Below are 24,633 nucleotides of genomic sequence, written 5' to 3' on the forward strand. Positions count from 1 at the left end.
AACTTCCAACTTCAGCTCAGGTGATGATCTCCCAGTCCGTGAGTTCAAGGCCCTCATTGGGGTCTGTGCGGACAGCTCAGAGCCTGGAGCCTGCTTCAGATCCTGTGTCTCCCTCTCTTTGTCCCTCCTCCGCTTGTGTGCACGCTCTCTCGCTCTCTCTCAAAAGTAAATAAACATTAAACATTAAAAAAAAAAAAAAAGCAGCAGCAGGGGAAGCCAGTGAGTCACCTGACCCAGGCCCCCAAGCTGCATCCCATGCAGGTAAGGAAAATACTCATCGAGCCTGCCTGACCATCCCCCTCCCCCACCCAAGCAGGGATGTGCGATGTGGCAGCTGTGTGTCTCTGTATAGCTTCATGTGACACTCAGGATGTCACCAGGGCATGAAATCCCAGGAGCTGACCTGGAAGAGGGCTGTGCTCTCGCTGATGTGCCAGGGGCAGGCATATACCCAGCACACAAGTTCAAGCAGGGGGCACAAAATAAAGTTGCCTCAGCTTCGGCCAGTTTCTCTTCCAAGCTCATGGTCTGTCCTCCCTTTGTCCATCCCCCAGATTAATTTTTGTCTACTTCCCAGACCAGGATCTGTGAAATATGGTTCCATTTTCCTTTTTGCATTCAACACAGTGCCCACGGAATGAAGTTCAAGCCCCCCGGGCGAGACTGAAGGGCCTCTGTAATTTGGATCCATTATGTAATAAGCTCCAACCTCACGTCTCCCTGCTTCCCAAGACAGGCTGTCGCTCCAGCTGGACCGACCCCTCCATTCTCTCTGTAAACTGCTCTAGAAAGTGCCCCCCCCCCCGTGCCTTTGCTTGTGTTGAGGCACTTGCTAGAACCGGAGGTGGCGTAACAGTGGGTCTTGTGTTTACCAGCAATGTAAGCTGGAGTAAATCATTTAACCTCTTTAAGCCTCTCGTTCTGTCTTTGGGAAATGAGGAGGTGATCTACCTACCTGGGCTGCTGTGAGGCTAAATGAGATCACACAGACATGCCCCACCTATGCAGGCGAGACAAGCACTTGGCATGCATTAGCTACCAAATCAATGGGAAGACCCTCCCCTTTCCCTACAGCCACTCAACCCTAGCTCTTCTTCCAGGCTCTCCTCAAATTCTGCCTCCTCCAAGAAGCCTCCCTGCTTCAATCCACATTTACCTTTCCCCTTGTCTGAATACTCACAGCATCTGTCATCAGCACCACATCATCACTGACCCCATTGTGCCTTCTGCTATTTACAGCTAAACGAAGGTGTGGCTTTCATGCGAACTCAACTCTTAGGTCCTTCAGGGAGTAATCCTTCTCTTTAACACCCCATGGCCCACATACATGAGGACTGTTCAGTTCCAACTGAACTGAACCTCCATCACCGTAACATTGTCCCCAGAAGAACCAGGTATTACCTGAACCTGGAGATTCAATACACACTTCCTCTTCTAGATCATTCCTAAACATGTAAAAAGACCCATCAAAGATTAGATCTCTAGGAAACCCCAATGTTTATAGTTTTCCATCTGGGAATGTATTCACTTATCTTTAGCTTTGTTGATGGTCTTTAAGCCAATTCCATATTCATGATAAAACAATCCTTAGTGACTCAATTTTTTAAAAACCATCTTTAGAGTGGGATTTTCTCACAGGTTTTTGAAAGTCAAATTAAATTGGGTTCCGTGGTTCCCTCTTATCCATATGCTTATTTATCTGCTCAAAGAACTCAAGGAGATTAGTGAGGCATGCTTTCTTCATACCGACACCATGCTGCCTTCCCTCTAATAAGCCATGTTTACTTAAGTGTTCAGCAATTTGGCTTTTATTATACATTCATTCAGTAAACATTAAACGCTTACTCCATGCAAGCTTCTACCAAATGGTCCCTTGTGATACAGAAAATACCTCAGCATATTAGTTTGATCCATTAAGTGAGAAGGAACTTCGATAATGCACGCTTTCCTTTTTTGACTGTGACAGCCCATCTCTGCTCACAAATGTGGGCTTGACTTACGTGTGTCCCAGAAGAGCCTGGCGGAGAATGGCTGTGATGTGGGAAGCTGGGTCTGGCCCAAAGATTTGACTGAAGGGAGCTGGTGTGACATCACAGAGAACTCTCTGACACACATCAGCACGGAGCAATTATTTGAAGTCGGAATTGATGAATGAAATATTTTTTTCTAACTCAAGAACATTGGGATGAAGAGACGATGAGTCAGACCCAGGGTGGCAGATCTCATATCAACGCTTTCCCACTCACATTGCTGGAGGTCCTCAGTTCCGGGCAGGGTCTCCATGGCATCTCGCCCACTTTCCAGATGGAGTCCTCCGGCCCCTATCAGGGCACTAAGTGCTTCCTGAAGTGCCTGCATGATGGTACCACCACAGTTTACCGTTAGACCCAAATCAATCTTCTTAGCATTTTTTTAATTAAAATTTTTTTTTTAATGTTTATTTGTTTATTTATTTATTTATTTTTGAGAGAGAGAAAGAGTGTAAGCAGGGGAGGGGCAGAGAGAGAGAGAGAGAATCCAAAGCAGGCTCCAGGCTCTGAGCTGTCAGCACAGGGCCCGATGTGGGGCTCAAACCCACAAGCTGTGAGATCACGACCTGAGCCAAAGTCAGATGCTTAACTTACTAAGCCACCCAGGCACCCCCTTCTTAGCATTTATGGAACCTCAGATGTCCCAGCACCTCAGGACCCAGCTTTTTTATTTAGATGTCTTTAATTAGCTCTTCTTTGCTAGCGGGTACTCCATGAAGCCATGCGTGCAGCTTTTATTTTTAAAGGTCTGTGGGAAAATGGAGCTGGGTTCACATGACTGGGCAGAAACAGTCATAACCAGCAGGGGAACTTCTTATTCCTGGCCTCTCCTCAGAGCCTAGGGTTGGGGAAGCTGTAGGAAGGTTGATAAGACGTAGGGTGGTCTGTGGTCTATGCTACATCGGTCTAGTTGGATGGGGGCATGGAGACAACATGTTCAGTCACTAAACCTGCTGCCACCTCTGTGTTCTGGACCAAAATGGCAGCATGGTCCACGGGGTGGGCTGTAGGCTGCCCATCCCTAGTTCTACCCCTGGCGTGTGGAGCAGAGGTGGTGGTATGTGTGTAGGGTGTGAGTACCAACCCTCATGTCCTCACAGGCAACACTGGGGGGGCCCCCTGTCCAGTGTAGGTCCAGCCACAGCACTGACTCACTAGAGTCGCACCTATAGCCATGTAATGGATTTGGTGAGTGGTTTTATCCAGAACCATCAAGACCCAAGGGCCTAGCTGCCCCAGGTGCCGCCTCTCACCACATACAACATGGGAATCATAGGTTTTCCTGTGAAACCACAAAGCCCTTGGCACTGGCAAAGATTACTCAAGTTCTGAGGCAAATGAATCACTGAGAACCTTCTTACCCTGTGTATCTGCACCAGCACCCCATTACAGAGAGTAACAGGGGTGTACTGCCTCGTTACAGAACTCGTCAGCAAGCAAGCTCCATCCAGGGCTCCAGGTGGATCAGGTCACTTGTGCTGGGGCCAAGGGACCTGCCTGTTGGTTGGTGTCCGGTGAGGCGGGGGTGGGGGGAGCCCGGCCAGTTTGCCATACAACTGTCCCCTACACCAGCAACCAGCACCTCTCCACTGACAGCTTTTGAAAACTTGCTCGTCTAGAGTTTCTGATCCCCTTTCCCTTAAATAAAATGTTGAGTAAATGAAAACTTTCAGGTTTTCAAACGCAAGCACTACGATTTACACCGAGAGAACGGTCTTTGCGCACTTAGGGACGCTCTCATCACTTCAGTCAAACCTTGAATGCTACTTTACCTTTGTGATTTTTTTAAGTTTTAATTTAAATTCCAGTTAGGTAACAGACAGGATAATATTGGTTTCAGGGGTAGGATATAGTGACTCAACACTTCCATAAGACACCCAGTGCTCATCACAAGTGCCCTCCTTAATCCCCATCACCTGTTTCACCCATCACCCCTGCCCCCCACCTTCCCTCTGGTAACCATCAGTTTGTTCTCTACAGTTAAGAGCCTGTTTCTTGGTTTGTCTCTCTCATTTTTCCCCCTATGATCATTTGTTTTGTTTCTTAAATTCCACAGGTTAGTAAAGTCATATGGTATTTGTCTTTCTCTGACTTATTGCACTTAGTAGCCTTGTGTTTCTTGAGAAGGGTCAGGGTACATGATAGGTCCACAGCTCTGAGCAAGGCAGACGTCCATACTTAAAACCCAGACTGCCGAAAGCCAGAAACAGATGTGTGCGATCTCATTTGCCTGGGCTCTATTTTGAGCCAGGACTCTCTGGTTTATATGACACACTGTGCTATGCACAGAAAACCCTCCAGCCTGAGCTGGGAGCGTCTCATCCTGGGATGGGCTATTCATGGTTAGTCCCCAAGTGACAGCCATGATGGGATGCCCACAACCTGTAAGCCTCCCCTTTCCCTCGCTTTCCCCATGTCTAGACATGGCTGGCCCTGAAAAAGCCAGGTTCAGAGAATTGCATTTGGTCTGTAAAACACACATAGCCTCACGTTTTCAACTTGGTGGGTAAGTGTGCACGTTAACATTTTTAAAGGCACGGAGTGCATCATGAAGCCTTAGGAGTGTAGGAATTGTGCTAAGTGGTATTGATTCGAATGCTCAAATGCTCTTCTCTCAGTGCCTTGCAGTTTTTTAAACTTCAACATCTCGCTGAAAATGATTTCATATACCGTGTCTTACTAGGCCCTTGGTTCAGCAGGAAGCCATCTTTACATATTTTTAAAAGGAGATAAGTAAAATCTTGTTCTTGTATTTATACCTTATTTCTTTAACTTTTATGGTGGCAGATTCATCTAGAGATGAATCTCCTCTAGAATTTGGGGGAGAGAATAGTAAATAAGCCACAGAAGCAATGCTGGTGTCCCAGTGGTTGGATTCCTGAACATCTCAGGAAGTCAAGTCACTGTGCCTGTGAGTACTGACCCTCATGCTTCTCTGCCTGATCTCCTTTTAATGACACCCCATTTCCCCCCATTCTCCCTTTACTTCTAAGCCATAGCCCAGCAGCATGGTGAAAGGCATTTGGCTTAAAGAAATTAAATCAGAATCTGGATTTGCTGCCTTTAAATAGCTGAGTAATGTGGACCACTCCTGTCATTTCTCTGAGCCCGTTTCCTGTCAAGTATGGGTATTAGACTAGCTAACCCCTGGGTCTCTCTGGTTCCCAGTTCAGGTGCAGTCAGCACCAGTGGGTAAACCATGGCATCCCACCAGCATCCCAGAGAGCCATCTTGAGCTTCATATGCAAGGGTCCCTCTTAGGGCCCAAGGGAATTTTTCCTTCCAGCCAAGTGCGACAGGTGCTAGATCAGGGACACCCTGCCCCTCCTCAACTCTGCTTCTGGCAAGAAACTGCTAAGAGCTTTTGAAAGTTTTCCTCAGAAGATTTAACAAGGCCCCCTGACCCCTTCCCCAGTCAAGAAGAGCCTGAGCTGTGGGGCATGGGGCTAACAGAAGTGCAGTTCCAAACCTGTGGTTTCCTCCTCTTTGGCAGCCAAAATGCTAAGAACTCTATATCAGGCAGGGCCACCAGAGTCTGTATCAGGACTTTGTCCAAATTAGAAGAGGTCCCCTTCCTTCCACTAGCAGATGCCAAGTTGGAAATGAAGCCTGAGCTGGGTTGAGCCCCCACGTGCCCCCTAAGCCAGCCTCCTTCCTCAGAGGCCATGCTCTCAGACCACAGCGAGGGAGCATGGTGTTTCTCGGGACCATTTTCTACTGGCCAAGAGTGCGTGGATGAAAACTGTCCAGTGGGGATGGAACACTTCTGCTATTTCAAAGCACCAGACAGAAGCCCTGCTTGGTTGGAATCTTTGAACAGCCAGATCGCAATTGTCACACGTTGAAAGAACAGGTTTTCAGGAAACAGAATTTGGGGTTATCCAGGTGAGAGCATTCTAGAGTTTTTGTTGATTAACATAATAAGAGGCAGTGCGAGAGGTTTCACACACGCAGGTGAGGAGAGAGACAGGTGGTGCCGTGGAGTACCAGGTCTTCGGTACAAGGTTGTGTGAGAATCTGAAAGAAACTTTGCAACCATGGGCCCGGAATCTTGTGATCATGGCATACTTTGATGTTAATATTTTTGCAGCCTATCTGACACACTCTTACACTAAACAGGTTGGCAGGACGAGCATCATGACCAGTGATTTATAACCATATCCTGTTCACCTATTACCGGCAGCTCTGGGTGGCTGCTAGAGAACTGTTGTCTGCCTTGCCAAGGCATCATAGAGATCGTACGGACCTTAAGTCGATGTTCTCGCATGTTCCAGGACACAACTTTTTTTTTTTTTTTTTTTTTTTGGCTACGGCTTCATATTCTTTTACACTTTTTGCATAATGACATGCGTACTCGGTTATGGCAAATGCACCGCGGGCATTTTGCAGCCTTCTGGGAAGAGTGGGTGGTTCTCATGTGGCTCTATCAGGCCAGTTGAGAGGCACTGGTTTGGCCCACACTGACCACCCAATAAATGGTGAACACATGTGAACACACAATACCGAGGTGTTGGTTTTCTTTCGTAACCTGGTCCTCCGGGTGATGGGATTCTTCAAAGTTTTGAAGTTTATGCTCAGCTGGTCTAATAAGCTACACTCTCTTTTAAGAGATCTTAACTGAAAAGACAAACACATTCAGCTGTCTGAGGGAAACTTAGCAGGGGAGCCACGAGGCCGCTACTGATCCGTCACTGCCTGGCAGGGCAGTGTTTCCCCATTCCTGGAGAACCGCTCCCAAGATTAATGAAGTGGTGTGAAAAGCACTTTGTTAGCTGTAAGATCAGCAATATTGGTTGTAAACCACCCCATTCCCACCCTGCAAGTCAACTGTGAGCTCGTCTGAGGGCAAGGATTCCATTCTTTGTCTTGATAGTCTCAATGCTAGCATAGCGCTTGGCACATAGTAGGAGCTCGATAAATGTTCACAGCTTGCTAACTAACGCTGTGACCAACAGGACTTTAGTTGGCGGGCAGAGGGGCGGGGATGACTCCCAGTTTGGGGTTTAGTAGGCTAAGTAGGCTTTTCGAACTTGTTTGACTGTGGCCTACAGTAAAAACCTATTTTCACATCATGACACAGAATACACACACAAAACCACATTCTCTCTCTCTCTCTCTCTCTCACACACACACACACACACACACCTATCTTGAAAACAACAAAATGCTTATCCTTACTTTGTGAAATGCTCCTCTGTATGTTCTACTGTGTTATATTCCTTGTGTCTCTTAGCTTTTCTTTTTTAAAATGCTGGTTGCCATCCACTATGTTGATTTCATGGCTGGTTATTGCCTGCAGTCTGGCAACGCCAGGCTGGAGAGTGAGTGGAGGTGCCTTCGCTGAGACTCAGGACACAGGGCTGGGTAGACAGCCCTAGATCTCTGGATTTTTCTTCCTGAGTCTTGTGTTCCCTTCCTATCTCCATAGTCCTGCCCCATCAGACTTACCAGTCCCGTACCTCATTCCTTTGGGGGAGAGCTCTCTGTACGGAGCTCTCAAGGCATCACTCAGTCAATCAAGTCAATTATTACGTGGAGACCAGGCTGGAGCAGGGGAGGGGATTAGTGTTTAATAGGCACAGAACATCTGTTGTGTAAGATGAAAAGCATTCTGTGGACAGGCAGCAGAGGTGGTTGCACTGTGTGAATGTACTTAATGCTACAGAACTGTGTGCTTAAAAATGGTTACAACGGTAAGTTTTACATTATGTGTATTTTGCCACATTTGAAAAGTATGTGTGTGTGTGTGTGTGTGTGTGTGTGTGTGTGTGTGTGTGTGTGTGTGTAGGCAAACTAAAAATCAAAAAACAGCCTGCAGGGGCCCCCTGGAGATGAAGCCTCAGGGTTGGAACAATTCTTAAGCATCGTTTAGACCAATCCCCCCTTGACACTCAAGCCTCTTGTGCAGAATTTCTAAAAAATGGATTACGGTCATCAGCAATGGGGGCTCATCACTCAAAGGAGGTTATTTTATCTTGGAATAATTCTGACTTCTGACTGTTCAGGAGTGCTCCTTTAGAAAGTTGGAATTTCCCCCATCACTTCCAGTATGGAACCCACCTCCACCTCTCAAGGTCACCAAAAACCACCTAAATTTCCTCTTCCACATAATACGTATTTGATAAGTAGTTTTTCAGTGCATCCTAAGCACACTCTCTGATCTTCCAAGTCTTCTGTTTCCAACTACATGTTCCAAAATCTGTCAGACTGTCCCCTCACCATCCCATGGCTCTCCTGAAACGACCAATCGGCTGCTCTCCCTATTACAGCATCATCTCTAGAAACCAAAACATTACTCTAACCAAGGCCCTGAAATTTTCCATCACAAAATGGAGAATTCTAATGGCAGTTCTGGGCCAAGAGGAGAGCACTGGCAGGCAAGCTGACGAGGGACATATCTGAGGACAACATGGACAAGTTGCACGGAAGACCAGATTTGTCCTCTAGATGCACGATTAAAAAAAAAAAAAAAAATCTCATGGATCCATTCCTTGGGTCTGAAGGATAGATGCAAAATCCAATCAACCATTGCTCTTATCTCTAATTTATTCTGTTTCATCAAACCCCAGAAACCACCCAGCTCTCCTTGGAATGAGATGCTTTATTTCATGTAACATGGCCCAGGACCGGGTGTTTGCCAATATGTAAATTTTCCTTCTTTAACTCCAGAACCCAAACAAATGGATTATGTTCCCCAAATTCCATGAAGGTAATAATTCTGTAGAATGGCCATGGTACTCCTAGAGTTTCATTCTAAACAGAGAGAGGCATTTCTCTGCAGAGAAGTATCTCAGCAACTTTGTTCTAATATATAATTAAATCCCCTCCTGGATACTTTTGCAGTTATGTTTTATAGCTTATTTTGAATGTTCATATTTTATCAGAAAATTATAATTTTCCTCTAAACACGAGCTTTTACGAGGCTTTTGAATTATGATGGCTGGCTTCATATTTCAACCACAAAACAGTGAAAAGAAATAGCAAAAACTGTCCCTCACACATTGTTCCAAAGAGTACCAGGTCTTCCAATCCCCCTGCCTTCCTGTACCCCACAGCCCTGGGTCTGGGTGCACTCTGACCAGCTGCAGGGACCCCAGTTTTGATGACTTGGGTAGGAGTAGCTGATTTCAAAATGGAACAGATCGGCCTGGGGAGAAGAGTGAGGAGACCTTGTGTTTTGCATGCTTTCGGACTCAGCTTGAATATCTCCTCCACTGAGAAGCCTTCCTAGCCAGTCAGGCACCTATCATTTTCTAGCCTTGTCCTACTTCTTTCTCATGACATGCATATTTGTTAGTTCAGAGGCTTACTGTCTGCATCCCAAGTAGACTATCAACTCCAAGAGGGTCAGTGCAATATCTTTTTTTTTTCAATGTTTATTTTTGAGAGAGAAAGAGAGAGAGAGAGAAGGAGAGGGAGACAGAGCATGAGTAGAGGAGGGGCAGAGAGAGGGGGAGACATAGCACCTAAAACAGGCTCCAGGCTCTGAGCTGTCAGCACAGAACCCGATGTGGGGCTCGAACCCACGAACCGCGAGATCATGACCTGAGCCAAAGTCAGACGCTTAAGCAACCGAGCCACCCAAGTGCCCCACAATGTCTTCTTTATTCAACACTGAGTAGCCAACTCCTTGCACATTAGACACAACAAATGTTTGCTGAGTGAAAAAAAAATGAATGGATGGATGAATAGAAGAACTCGGAAACATGACAGGTGTTCTCTTAGAAGCGGCTCCATTGGGACATGCCTCTGAAAGATTGTTTTCCCTTTCCCTCCCCCCATGCTCCCCACGTTCTCTCTTGCTCTACATACACATCGCCAAAGACCCAGAGACATAAGTCCGTCAACTCCCAGCCCAACCTGACCAATCCAGCCACACAAAACCCCTCACCACAAAGTTCAGACGTGAAACTCAACCCCAGGAAAGACTAGCCTGTCTCTGAGAAGCCTTCCGTAGGGTCCTAGGGGAACCCTCACTCAGCAGGGGGAATGCACAACACGTAGAAGTTGCTGAGTTGTTTGTACAGTAGTGACCGCACTGTGACAGAGCCCACCCATCTGCAGCCTCCAGGCCCTCAGCCATGAACCTTTACATCGTTATCCATGAGGCTTCGCATACTTCCTCTGCGTCCTTGCCAGAGAAATCTCCTAATTTGTTGGTCACTGGTGGACTTTAACCCAAGTGTTTACAATAGACTTGTGTTGCCACCAAGGTGTCTTTGGCTCCCTTGTGTCCTAATCTTCTGCTTGTTGTCCTCAGGTGTCTGGCTTGGAGTCCAAACCCGTAATGGACAGCGTCCTGTTTTTACGTGACAAAAGGTGGGAAGAGGTCAGAAGTGTCCTGACTTCTGCTTTCAGTCCTGAGAAGCTCAATGAGGTAAGACGCGGGAAAAGCAGACTCACCCCACCCCCTCCCCGAAAGAGGTTTCTTCTCTCCAAATGGTGATGGAGCGCTGGTTCACACCACATCACTTGTCCAGAAGGTGCATTAAAATGCCCTGCCCACTGGGGCCTCCTATGCTGCAGGGCATGTGTCCGAGTGTCTTCCATTTGTCCAGCCTCCCCCATCTCCAATTGCTGCGAAGCAATTGTGAGTCTACAGGCACTCCTGTGAAGTCCCAAGACTCTGCCCCAGGCATTTTGGGGGCGCCCAGGAGAAAACCGGAGGAGGGCCCTCTCATGCTTCCAGGTCGGATAGATCACCTGGGGATCTTGTTAAAATGCAGATTCTGACTCAGCAGGTCTGAGATTCTGCATTTCTAATAAACTCCCAGGTGATGCGGATGCATCTGAACGGTGAAACACCTCTTACACAGCAAGGAACCAGAGAACAGGTTGAAACACAGGTGAGCTGTGAGTCCAGTCAGAAATAGGGAAGAGGTGGCCGCGGATCACTGGGGAGGAGTGAACTCTAGGCACGCAGGCATGCCCAGGTTAACCTTGGGGGCCAAGTCAGTGGACCAGGGGGCATCCACAACATGCTACCAGCTCTCAAACTCTGGGGTCCCTCTTCCCCACCCCCCCCCCCACAGACCCGCCCTTTTCTTCGGACTGTCTGTCCTGCCTCTTGGCCAAGTTCTGTCACACTTGGTCTTCACTGATGGCCTCTCAATTGCTGGTGCGGCTTCGGTGTCTGCTCTGAATTTTGTAAGAACTCGGGACTGTGCACTTGAACCCTTCTGATGTGAAGCACTCAGGGACTGCCTCAGTCAGAGTCCCAAGTGCCCCGGGCAACTCCAAAGCAAGCGTCCTTCCAGACTCATCCACCATGTCTAGCTGTTCCAGAAAACCTGGGCTCAGAGTGGCCTGTCTTCAGTTCACTAAGTGAAAGCTGCTCTTAATCACAAGATGCTCATCCGTACAGTCCTGATTAATTCCTAGAAATCTTCTAAGGCCCCGCCCCCAGGGAGAGGAGAGGTCCCATACTTCACAACTAATCCCATCCAATATAACTCACTCAGAAACCAGTGGTCCTGCCCACGTTCAGTGAGGTTTTGTGTTTCCACACAGCCTTTGGTATTTGAGGGCAGAGGGTGAGCTGAGCTCATACAGCACCAGCTAAAGCCCACCAAGCTTTTAGCTGTGCCAGCACCACTCTGAGAGCTTCCCGTGTATATTAACACGCTTAATCTTTACCACGTCCCTTTGACGTAAATACGATTACGAGCACCCTCATTTCACAGATAAGGAAACTGAGGCACAGAGAGATGAAGTTTTGTGAGCACGTCACACGGCTTGTAAGTCGGAGCCAACATCCTAATCCAGCTCCTGAATACGCTTAACCTCTCTGCCTGGCTCCTCTACCCTATGTGTGATTTTTGAACACTGTCCTAAGGCTCCGTGGGACTGTCCCAGGGGCTATCTGGAGGGCAGGGGGAAGGGGAGCACGTGGGGGTTATGTTGGAAACCTAGGGGGCTCAGGAGCAACACTTCTGTGTTTTCTGCCTAAGTTTGGAACCAGCTGAGGTATGGAAACACATTTCCCGCAGAGGACATACAAATCTCTCCTTTCTTACCGGTACGCCCTTTGAGAAACGTAGCTCTGCCATCTGGTCACGTGGGCCTGCCAGGAGTTCACCCGGACGGGGACGCTGCAGCCTTACCGGCAGGAGGGCAGAAAAGCACACGGGAGCCAGATTCCGACGGCTGCCCATTCACGCTCAGTCCCTTCCTCCCAGCTCCCAGTCTGGCAAGGGAGGGTGTGGAGAGCAGGAGACACCGCCCTCCTCAGCCGCGTGGGCACATGGCAATCACCTGGGAGCTTCCAAAACCATTGGTGTCTGGGTCCCACGTCTAGACATTCCGATTCAATTGGCCTGGCTTGGAATGCAGTCTGGGTCTGAGGCTTTGCAACTCCCGGGGTGATTCCGATGTGAAGCCAGCGCTGGGAGCCACCCCCTCGTGGAAGTTCCCCGAAAGGAAACACAGGGAGGGGAGGTCTCCCCTCAGCTGAAGCAATGGGCCCTGCTCCACACTCCGGCTGGGTGAGAGACTGAGACTCAGGTGAGGATCTGTTTGAAGAAAGGGCCTGCTCCTTCAAAACTTGCACAGCTGGGGTGCCTGAGTGGCTCCGTCGATTAAGCGTTGGTTAAGTCGATTAAGCATCAGCTCAGGGCACGATCTCACAGTTCGGGGGTTCGAGCCCCGTGCCCGGCGTCGGGCTCTGTGCTGACAGCCTCGAGCCTGCTTCGGATTCTGTGTCCCCCTCTCTCTCTCCCCCTCTCCTGTTCGTGCTCTGTGTCTCAAAAACAAAAAGAAGTTAAAAAAAAAAACTTTTTTAATAAAAATAAATAAAATTTGCAAAGCAGTGTTTTGACCACCCAAACAGGTGGAGGGAGAGTCACCTTTATTACGTGTAGCCAGTAAAGTTCTGAGTTAACCAACAGTAGAGGAAGGAACGAGAAGTAGGTAAATCATGGGTGGACATCACTAGCTCAAACGTGTGGCAGCACACTTCTTTATTTTAGGAAGAGGTGATTTGGCAGGTGATTTGGATGCGGAATCTCATCATTTGTTAAAAAGAAAATGATGAAGGATACCAGATTTTTTTTTTTTTTAAAGGAAGCTTCAAGAAAGGGAAAAAAAGTTTTCTTGACAGATTTAAGCTATGTTTCTTTGGGGAAAGCAAATAAATCCGAATGTTTTTTTCAAGGTCTAGATTTCTTTAGCACCTTATAGAGTATACTCCAGAAATGGATATGATGTCATTTCGCAAACAACCTCCATGCTCCTGGGATCCAAAGCATTTTCTCCTCCTGGTTCAGAAATCAAATTCTCAGAACCTGAATTAGGTGCAGAAAATAGAGTTCCTTCAAGTGTTTTACTGCACTGAGGTACCTAGGGGAAGGAGGGAGGTCATAAATGACAGGGAGGGAGGCAGAGGGAGCCGGAGGTGGGAGAAGAGGGGGAGAGGAAGAAATTTCTTTTTTTTTTTTTAAGTTTATTTTGAGAGAGAGAGAGAGAGAGAGTGCCTGAACACGCAAGAGCACGAGTTGGGGAGGGGCAGAGCTAGGGAGAAACAGAATCCCAAGCAGGCTCACTGCTGTCAGTGCAGAACCCAGACACGGGGCTTGAACTCACAAACGGTGAGATCACGATGTGAGCCGAGATCAAGGGTTGGATGCTTAGCCAACTGAGCCACCCAGGTGCCCCCAGGGGGAAGAAACTTCACAGACCGGATTCCCTGGGGTTTGCTTCCATTCTACCCCATTACTTAACATACACTCCCAGTCAACTTTATTGAAAACCTTCTTTCCACTTAATATACTTTAAGTTCTTGGGTTTCCATTAGAAAGGATGCCATTCCAGTGGCAGCAGTAGACCTCCTTCTCCCCACCTCTGGAGCATTTAGACCGAATTTAAGGTTCTTGGTGGGGGGTGGGGCATCTAAATAGATGCATCAGCAAGTTGTTGACTGCAGATCTGGAGCTCAGGAGAGAACGGCAGGAAAGATGGTCCTCAAAAACACAGACATGGGCGAGCTCACCCCCCGAGTGCATGCAGTCTACCTAGGAAGAGAAGAGGGTGGTGGGGAGAACCATATCTAAGTGCAGGGCGGAGGAGACACCTACAAATAAGCCTCGGGAAGAAAAGCCTGCGAGTCCAGGAGAAAGTGGAAGGGAAATGCATTGCAAGGAGCAAGGAGCAAGGAGCGGCCAGAGGTGTTCAGCGCTGCTGAAATAGAGAGGAACGCCAGGATGAAAAAATAGGTGACAAAGATAATATTTTCAAACATTAAATCACACGCCCTGTGATTTTCTTTCCTGCACTGAGTCAATGGTGCGTGTTGCTCCCGAAGGAGGAAGGGGGTGCCTTCCAGAACAAGGAGGTCGGTGCTCAGTCTTGAACAGCAGATCAGGCTTTCTCGAGTCCTATTGGGACAGGGGTCTTGGAAGTTAAACAGTCTCGGGAGAGAAAAGAGTTTTCCTAATTTCAAAGGGAGCTTCCTTTGGAATCCAAAGAGCAAGATTTGGGGCTCTGAGCGTGGAGCATCACTCTACACCAGGTTGTAGACAGGATGGAGGATATGACAAGGGGGTGGGTTTTTATCCTGGGGAAGATGGGTGGAGGGGGAGGGGAGGAGGGCAGGGTACCAGACTTTAGTGCCCCTGACTGCCTCCTTGCCCAGCATAAGTGAGTCACCTTTATTGCATGTAGCCAGTAAAATACTGAGTTAACCAATAGTTTGGGTTAACCAATAGTTAACCAAACTAACCCTCTAAGTTTCTGGATGCATTCTCTGGACCTTAACCTCCCACTGGCCTTTGCTCTCTATGTCACTGGTCCTCAAACCTGTGTGACCAAGGGCTGCACCAGAATCACCTAGGATCCTTGTTAAAATACTTAATTCTAGGGGCGCCTTGGTGGCTCAGGCATCCGACTCTTGGTTTAGGCTCAGGTCATGATCTCACGGTTCTGGAGTCCCAGCCCTGTGACGGGCTCTGTGCTGGCAGCACGGAGCCTGCTTGGCTTCTCTCTCTCCCTCTCTCTCTCTGCCCCTATGTCGCTCTCCTTCCCGCTCTCTCAAAATAAATAAATAAACATTTTTTTAAAAATACATAACTCTAGCCACCCTAGGACCTACAGAATGAGAATGTCTAAAGGTGACTGAGAACCTGTATGTTTTACAAGTTCCCTGGCACAATTCTGGTAAGAGTCAGAGTGGAAAGCACTGGTGTGAGTCTTCCTCTTGGTCCCTTGCCTGACCATCTCAGACTCAGGGCTTCCCCAGACTTGCAGGAGCTGGGCCCCAGAACTCTCTATGCCCTTCCCTGCTTTGTTTATTTTTCTCTGTAGTGCTATTGCCAGTGAACAGTCCATTTACTTTACTTCTCTTTTCTTTATTGCTAACTGCATTGCACTAGGCACAGAACAGGCACTCAATAATGATTTGCTGGATGAATGAATGGATGGATGAATGAAGAATCAGAGTCAGGAAGCTTTCTACTGAAGGATATATGTTGAGACTAAGATAAAAGAAAAATAAAAGGAAATAGTTTTATCAAGGAAAAATTAAATAAGGGGAGGAGGCAAATCGTTGGCTTTCTCTTTGGAGTCACGAGCATATACATGCAGAAACAGAAAAAACAGGCCACAGAGACACAGAGAGGAGAACGAGGCACAGAAGGACATGGGGTGGAGGGGCGGAGACAATAAGAGAGGCTCGGACCACAGACCCGAGCCTGCTCTCCACTCGGTTTATGGGCATCTGAGTCAGTTTTCCCTGAAATAGCTTTGAAATATCAATATCTCCATTCCTTTCTGAATTTGTAAGTAGCTTGGGGACTTTTATTATCAAACTTCAGAATTTATTCTTGAAATAAAGATTTGCTTTCCCTTGGAATTCTGAGGCTTTTCTCCTTTAGCACCTTGGTGGTCTGAGTCCTTTACTACCTGTGTCTGGAAGTGTCATTAATATTCAAAGGCTCTAGATGGCACCGTCTTTATCTGCGTGCATATTAGGCAGCATGGGTCAGCAACGCTTGAAAGTTATTTTAGAATCAGCATTATATCATGAAGCCATATTTTTACTTAAAAGAAGATTGGGTTTTGGCTTAAGGCTAGGGGTAACACAGAAAGATGCAGAACTGGTGAAAATTTAGTTGCTGCATCCCTGATTCCAGAAAAAAAGGCCACCGAAATCATATAGTCCAGTGACAGCCATGCTATTGAGGTTTAAGTTACAGGACTGCTGAGCACCACTGAGGAAACAAAGGATTTTTTTTTTATTAGAGAACATCTTGCCCAGCTGACCTGCCAGAGTTTTCACCCTGTCCCCTAAAAGATTAAGTTTTTAAAAAGGGCAACCAGTAGATTTATTGAGATTTTTAGAGTCTTGTGCTAGATTCTTTCCCAAAGACTATTAATGAGTAACCCTGGGGTTGTGTAAAACTTTATTATGGGTCAGGAAGTAAATAGATTTAATTTTAAGAAACAAAACTGGGGCTAAATTAATTCTCCTCTGAGGGAAAAATATAAATAAGGGGGATTCCCTGGGGACCGAGGTTAGCACTAATTTTATTTTTGAATTTTGTAATTCATCCGAAAGAGGGAGCACACCATGAAACCTACACATTTGTATATTCCTCTAAGCTCTTCTGATTTTAGAAATATCACATCAATTAGAGTAAGTTTCCAACATTCTTCTAAGATTGTGTAAGTCAACACAAAAGTGGCAGCTAGCTTTCAGTGTAACCAAGAAAGTATAAAATAATACATTTAAGAGAAAAGCATCAAGACCATACTTCTATGATAATGAACTTTCAAGCTATGAATTACTACTGAGGAAAAGGGTTTGACAGGACCCGTGGTCATACAATTCCGGAAAACACTGCAAACCATCTTCTGAGCGATTTGCTTAACATATTAACAGGTTGGGAGAGATCTGCAGTGAAGAAATCTGTTTAATCTTGTTCTGGGCTTAAGTTTTAGTTAAGTTTTTAGTAGGTGAAAGCATGGGTCGTTAACATCAAAGTCAGCTACTGACAGAAATGAGGCCACGGGGCGCTGTGACTTTGGTGGTAGAATCCATGAGGGCGGCCATTTTTAAGTGGCTCCAAATTGGTTGGACCACGGATCCAACCCAATATGGTGGCTTGTGTCTTCTCAGTCCTCAAAGCACTGTAGAAGTGATGGTTATTGCCTCATTCACCCACAAAACTAAGCTGATGGTGACTGAGCAGATACAGGAGACCTGGAAGCTTCAGGCATGACAGCCTGAGCCAGGCTGGGCGTGTCACTCAACACTAAATGAGCCAATCATATCTCTGTGGATAGGGACTCAGTTAAAGAAAAGCCAGACCGACAGGGAAGGCTGGTATCTCTCACAGTCGCTGAGAATCCAGCTCTCTGCCTAATTTTTCACTTTCATCCAGATGTTTCCTGTCAGGAAGGCACAGTCAATAATGTATGAATCTTAAAGGCGGAGGCAGATGTGGTTATTATTCCCTCCAGGCCTTTCCTGCCTTGGAGAAGACATATTACTCCAGAACGACTACAATTTTAAAAAATTTAAGTTGATATAGCCAGCTTATGAGTAAATGCATAGCTACGATCATTTCAGTGCAAAAGGCTTCACAGAATTACAGTCTTCATCATGGTTTAGTTTGGCCTTTAAATTTTCACCGTACACTCTCTGGATGATCATGCATGAGGGCTTCTAGGACAGGACCCAGGCTTCCAGTAATGTTGCAGCAGGCAGCTTTCTCTCGGCTGCATGAGCCTGCAGCAGTCTATTTTTAATATTTGCTTTTATTTCTTAATCTCTTCAAACAATAAAAATGAAAGTCATTATAACCAAGTGTGGCTGTGGCAATAAATACTTCGGAGTCCAAAAAGACATTGTCCCTGCCTGACCAGTTGCCCATTTTGCAGAATGTCTGGGTATTTATCTAGCAGCAAGAGACCATTATCTTTCAACACAGTTGTATTCCACTGACACCTAATCTCCTAATTAAAATCAGTATAATGATGGACTGCTTAAATTCTGGTTAAAATGTTCCTTTTCCATTTGCATTTAAAAGAAAACACACTCCTCATCACGGGTACCCCATCCTGGGCTATAATTTGGCTTTCCTTTGCCAGAATCATAATGTCACTCTGACTTGCCACTGGTTAAATCTAACCGAGCATCTAAATGTGCCTCCCAGCTTGGCTGTTGCTTGGCAACACCAGCAGCCACCTCCTCATCGGGGTGAGTTCTAATTGGTCACAACTCTTGACAGGAACCGCTGACTTATTAGAAATGACACTTGATTATTCACCTAGATGGCTAGAGCTGATACTTAGCAGCAGGAAATTCTGCATAAAAATAAGTTGTGGATGTTTTTAATATCTAGATGGCAAAAGGAGATAAGTTTTGTTAACTGGTATTAATTTTACATGTTAGCCACCCGTTTAAAGCACTTTAAGGTATTAATCTTTTCATGTTTGAAGCCAACAATATGCTCACATACCATCCCCCATCCCCATGAGCTGACCCTTATTTATTTAGAAAAATCCCCCTCTGACATCAGTTCCAAAACACCACTGCCCGCAGGTCTGAGAGTGCCAAATAGAACGAAACATTAAATTTATAAAATTCAATGAAGGTTTATTAGTTCCCGTCTTTAAGGGGTTTATAATGCAGAAGGGCAACAAGGGCATATTCCTACATGATTACCAAGTATGGAAAACAGTGACAGAGTTCACATCCTCTTTGGAGCATCAGAAGCCACTCTGGGGGGCAGGGGGTAGCACTGGAAGTGAGTCCTGAAGATTCGACGGAGTTTCGACAGAGGGAGAAGGTGCATTGCAAGTGGAATGAGCTACAGGAACAAAGGCATCTGGATGAAAAGTACAGGATGTGTTCAGGGAACAGAGGAGTACAAATTGGCTGGAACACACAGTACATGAGAGAAAACTGGAGAAGTAGGTTGAGGCACCGACAGTTCTGTGCCCGGGGCGTGTTTGGTGCGAGCTTCACTGGAGAGTGAGGAGCTATTAGGTACTTGAAAGGGAGGGAGTAAGGAAAGAGACTTCCCCTGGACCCGCGCGACAGACACTTGTGGAGCAGATGAGGGCAGCTGCAACTCGGACCTCTGGAGTCTCCCCTTTCCATGGCGCCAGGGGGACAGCTCCCAAGGGCCGTATTTTGATCTCAGGGCTTTTTTCAGAATCCCTCTTCATATGTAGACAAATGAGTCACCCCGCCTATACACCATCGAGGTATGGGGGTCATCTCAGTTTGAAGCATAAGATAATGCAGGAGTGCGGTGCCAGGGTGGCTCAGTCAGTGAAGCATCCGACTCCGGCTCAGGTCATGATCTCCTGGTATGTGAGTTCGAGCCCTGCATCCTGCTCTCCACTCTCGGTGAAGAGCCTGCTTTGGATCCTCTATCTCCCCCCCCCCCCGCCCGCCCTTCTCCTACTTGTGCACTCATGTGTGTGTGCACAAGCTCTCGTGCTCTCTTTCTTGCAAAAATAAATAAACATTAAAAAAAAAAAAAAAGGTAATGCAGAAGGACCGTCTCCTTCCCTCTCCTTGCTCAGGAAATGGGTCTTCCCTAGCACTCAGGCCAACTCTGTTTTCCAAACTTCCAGGGCTCTGAAGGCTTAATGGTATTTATTTGTTTTCCAAGTTCATGGCATCATAGCTGCATGAAGTGAAATTATAACCTAGAAACAAACAGACTGAGGAATAAAGGGAATGCGGATTCTGATTTTGGAGGAAAAAGCAACAAGCCAGAAGTCAGAGGATCTGGATTTCTAATTCCCACTTTTACTAAATCACTGGAGCATAAAAATAACCAGATTTAGGTCTTTATGTAATTGTGAAGTCAGTGCATCAAAGAAATACAAAAAGACTTTCTTACGGAAGTAGAGCAAGTAGGGGGGCTCATGGATCCAACCCTCTACTGTGCCCAACTAGGAAGTTGCCTGTTCTTTCCATGGTCTCTAAGTCACTTTCTCAATCTGATGCTTAGTGACCGCCTTCAAATCCTAGAATGTCCATGGAAAGGGACTTCAGAGTGCATTTCAATTGGCCCCTCATTTGGGGATGAGGACCCCAGTTCAGAGAGATTCAAATGACTTGCCGAAAGGAAGAGGTAGAACCAGCATGGGTACACGGTCTTTCACAAGGGCCAGCTCCCAGCAAACAGCACTGCATTTAAACTAAGATAGAGCTCTTCAGTCGATGAATGTTCCTTCTATGTCAAGGCGCTCAATGAGTATTCAGTCAATCTGCCATCACATAGATACTACTAGATACTCAACTGAATGTGTTGCACTGAGTTCATTCCTGACAGAATACTGACAACTTCAATAGTACATGGCAATATACAAGAGTGGCCACAAGAAGGTGACATGGAGAGTGTATTATCTATTGCTGTGTAACAAATTACCCCAACCAAAGCTTAGCAGCTTAAAACAACAAAACTTTATTAGCTCGTGGTTTCTGTGGGTCAGGAATCTGGCATGGATTAGCCAGACACCTCTCTTTCAGGGTGTCTCTATGTAGTAGTCAAGCTGTTGGCCTGGGCTGTGATCTCATCTGAAGGCTTGACTGGGGGAAGATCTGCTAATCTTACAACCATAGTTATTGGCAGGATTCCATTCTTGGTGGGCTTTGGAAAATAGGATAAGTAGCTTGTTCTTTGTCCTTCAGCCAATTGAGATACTTAGATAATAACAAGTATTTTCTTTTTTGAAAAGAATCTTTTAATGTTTATTCTTGAGAGAGAGAGAGAGAAAGAGAGAGAGACAGAGCATGAGCGGGGGGGTGGGGGGAGCAGAATGAGAGAGGGACACAGAATCCAAAGAAGGCTTCTGGCTCTGGGCTGTCAGTACAGAGCCTGACGCAGGGCTTGAACCCACAAGCTGTGAAGATTATGATCTGAGCCAAAGTCGGACATTTAACCAACTGAGCCACCCAGGCACCTCAGCAAGTATTTTCATTAGACCAATCTGGTGTTGAGTACAGAATGGATTGAAAAGTGAAAAGAAAGGAGTCTGGGAGGCTCTTAAAAAAAATTTTTTTTTAGTACACCTATGTGTCAGGCACTACACAAAGTACTAAGATTACAAAGATGCTTCCACCGCTTTGTTCTTAAGAAGCAGGATGACAGCCGTATTCCAGGTGACAGGTGGCAAAGCCTGAATTAGAATAGTCAGTGGGGAGATAAACATGATACAAGGAAGTGATATTAACATGGTGAGGCCAGAACAGGTGGATCAGATGTGGCACTGTCTATGAGGAATAAGAGGAGAGAAAATGTTGCCAGGTATCCAAACCGGTCTGGGATCATGGGGGTCCTCAAGAGGACAGCCAACCTACCTTCTAGGGCCAAGCCTTTTATGTATATGATCTCTATCAAACTCTTCAAGGGAGGTCTAATTATTCCCATTTTGCAGATGAAGAGACAGACTCAATAAAGTTAAGCAATTTGCCCAAGGTCACACAAGTAAAAAGTGCCAAGGAGAGGAAATCTGATAATTGGCAGAGGCTTTGAGTATTTGCTCTCCCAGGGTCAAGTGTATTTAACAAGGTCAGCATCTCAGCCTCAAAGAAGGACACTCCAGTGATGAAATTCTGGGGATCACCTAAAAGGAGAGAAGAAAGCCTTTGAGCAGGAGAACTTCTTACCCCTTCTTTGTCATTACCTCACGAGTTCTCTTTTGACTACTCAGAAAGCTCTCTCCACCTTCTTGAATTAACTCTATTGCCCTCTGTCTATACCTTGACTCAGAATTCCCTAAACATAGTCAGTAAAAAAAAAAATACACACACACACATATATATATGGATATATCCATATATATGTATATCCATATGTGTGTATATATATCCATATATGTATACATGTATATATGGATATATATATATATATATATATATATATATATATCCATTTTTTTAACTGGATGATTTAACCATACAGTCAACCCCAGGTGAGCAAGGACTTCTTCCTTGAACAATTTCTTTCCCAGGCTGAGGATGATACTTTACACTTGATGGTGACTGCTAGTTACCAAACAGCTGACCAGCCATACACTCAGCATCTTCTAGAATAAAGACAACCAATGTGAGAGGTGAGAGAAGGAAAACAGGTAACTTTCCCCCAGGGGGCATGGCTGCTAGACTGTCATCCCCAAAAAGAAATCCTTCTTTTAAAACCTAATAACGTTAATATTTTATCTGATGGTAAGTATAACATATGTGCATTGTGAAAAATGTGGGGGAGAAAACAAAAATAAAAATTTCTCATTATCCTTCAAAGATGAAATGTAACAATCCAATGAGAATCTTTTATTAAGATCTGACGATAGCATTGTGTGTTCATCTGTGCGCGTGTGTTTGCACAAGCCACCTATGCCTGCCTGTCTGCAAATCTACGGGAATAACCGCTGGGCTTGTGGATTGTATGAAGATGATTGCAAGCCCATCAAAGAGAGCTTTTGTTTGTATGCAACTCATGTAAGAGTGAATATTCCATAACTACTTGTGTATAATGCAAGGAAGAAAGTCTGAAATGATGGCTATTGGCCAACATACAGATCATGCTCTACTGTCTTATAATATTTTCTCTGCATTGCTTTTTAAAAACATTTTTCATATTACATGCCCCATCTCATATCACATTAACCCAAATAAAAATGTCATTATCCATTCAGTGCAAAAAAAAGCAGGCAGAGCATGGTAGAAAATTACAATCATGCCAGTCAGCCGCAAAGCATTCTAGTTACAAGCACGTAGAGGAACCGATGGTGGGCAGTGGGGACAGCCCCCCTTTGCACTGTCCAGCATACAACTGGATTCAGTATGGATGGACCCCTCTTTATACACAGGGCACACTTCTGAAGAGTTAAGTGGAAACCGTATTTTATGTCGCATACCATTTTTGTTACATTAAGGAAGCTGGAAGCTTGATACCTAAAAGGACTTCCTTTCAAACAGTATTTTTCTTTTTACCATGTTCTTATTCCTCTAAAACAAATCTAAGAGAAATTTTGGTATATGGGATTTTATTAAAATAGAGTTCACTTGTACCACCAAGTTTATTAAAATAATGGAAGAATGTAGCCAGTGAAGCCAGTCATAGAAAGGTGGCTGAGAGAGTACAGAGTTCTCCAAACACAAAGGTAGTCTAAGAATTTTTGAGAATGATGGCCCAGGGGCCATTAAAAATGACCCGTTTAGGGGCACCTGGGTGGCTCAGTCCGTTAAGGCTCTGACTCTTGATTTTGGCTCAGATCATGCTCTCACGATTTGTGAGATTGAACCTGATGTTGGGCTCTGTGCTGACAGCATGGAGCCTGCTCGGGACTCTCTCTCTCCCTCACTCTCTGCCCCTCCCTTGCTCTCTCTCAAAATAAATAAAATAAACATTTTTTTTAAAAGTGACCCATTTACATGCACTTTTGTACTGATGGATTATTAAGTGGACAGTTTGTGAGCATTTAGAAAAGAATGCAGTTGGCATAGAAAGCCCACCCAGTTATCAAGAATCAGGATAGCCATCTAATCCCTGTTTTGAGCGGACTTCAGGACAGGCATGTGAGGTCAATTACATTTCTATTTGGGCACATCATTTGACAAAGTCTTCCCCAGCCAACTGACTGGTAATTGTTGCCTGGCTGAATATTCACTTAGGCTCACGCACAGCTGGCTGAGGGGCCAGAAACGGTGACGACTGACCGATTCCACAGCTACGTAAAGTAGCAGTGTGGTGGAGGGCCAACGCGGCTCCGTGTCTGATCCTGTATACCAGTGGCGAACTGAATGGAGGCTTAGAAGGCACACTTATCAAGTTTCACGTGGAACCAAAAGGACTAGGCAGTGTTACAGGAGAGGAGGTCTGAACGCGTGAGCGCATCCTTGGCCCACCCACACCGGGTACAAACACTCTAGGGCTATAAGCACTTGAAGCTCCATGAGCTAAAAGTCCTTTTCCCCAGGAGTTTCCTCTCCAGAGGCTTCTTCCAGGAGTCTTGGCAACAAGGGGGTATCTCGGATGCTCTGCCATCTCTTCACTGTGTGTGTATGTTCCTCTCCGAGCGTCTGCTCCTTGACCTGCCATGTGGCTGCCCAGGCCACTGTCCCCGGTTCTGGGAACTGACGCAGCCCTGAGCTTAGACTACAGCTCACTCTTACTCACTGGGAATGTCCTTCTGCTTCTCGGGATGGACTCTGCCAGAGACCCTGTAGCTACAGATCTTTCCTTACCCTCCAGAGACCGTGGGGTTGGCTTGCAGAGCTATGGGAAGGAGGGGTCCAACAAAGCCGATGTCCCTCCAACCAGCCACTCAGGCTGTCCCACTGTGCCAGGGCTTCTCCAATCACCTGAATGTTTGAGGGGGAGTGAAGAGCTTGTTCTGCTCAGAACACACAGCAGGACAACTTTTCAAGGCAATAAATGTAATGTAAGTGTAAATTCGCTTCTAATGAATGGAGCCTAAAGTGTCAAAAAATCAATGGCCTATGGTGATGATTCATGGTCATCAAAAACCTTGTGGTTTTTGTTGACTGGAACCTCAATGTTTGCCTGTCATAGGTGTCTTCTAAAAAAGTCAACACACACCTGGCTTGTGATTGGCAGACAGGGGAGTGATCCATTTATGATTT

At 46.0% G+C, this 24,633-nt stretch overlaps 1 protein-coding gene and 1 long non-coding RNA gene across 3 annotated transcripts in view; one reads left to right on the forward strand and one right to left on the reverse strand.

Moving 5' to 3' along the window:
* LOC109269097 (uncharacterized) overlaps positions 1-24,633 on the reverse strand; it is a 158,982-nt gene that overhangs the window by 80,568 nt on the left and 53,781 nt on the right. The window contains exon 4 of one of the 2 annotated variants that reach the window (XR_002080943.2): positions 20,426-21,611. The exons of the other annotated variant lie outside the window; for it this stretch is intronic. This is a non-coding gene — a long non-coding RNA (uncharacterized LOC109269097). Of the gene's footprint in view, positions 1-20,425; positions 21,612-24,633 lie in introns of those variants that run through there. 2 annotated transcript variants of the gene reach the window in all.
* The window catches only part of TBXAS1 (thromboxane A synthase 1), a 154,615-nt gene that overhangs the window by 71,113 nt on the left and 58,869 nt on the right, over positions 1-24,633 (forward strand). Inside the window, exon 5 of the mRNA XM_019452924.2 lies at positions 10,291-10,407. Coding sequence (XP_019308469.1) covers positions 10,291-10,407 — 117 coding nt within the window. The remainder of the gene's footprint in view (positions 1-10,290; positions 10,408-24,633) is intronic.

The sequence above is a fragment of the Panthera pardus genome, unplaced genomic scaffold, assembly GCF_024362965.1.
Source record: "Panthera pardus isolate Hobbes unplaced genomic scaffold, ASM2436296v1 HiC_scaffold_8, whole genome shotgun sequence".
NCBI lineage: Eukaryota > Metazoa > Chordata > Mammalia > Carnivora > Felidae > Panthera > Panthera pardus.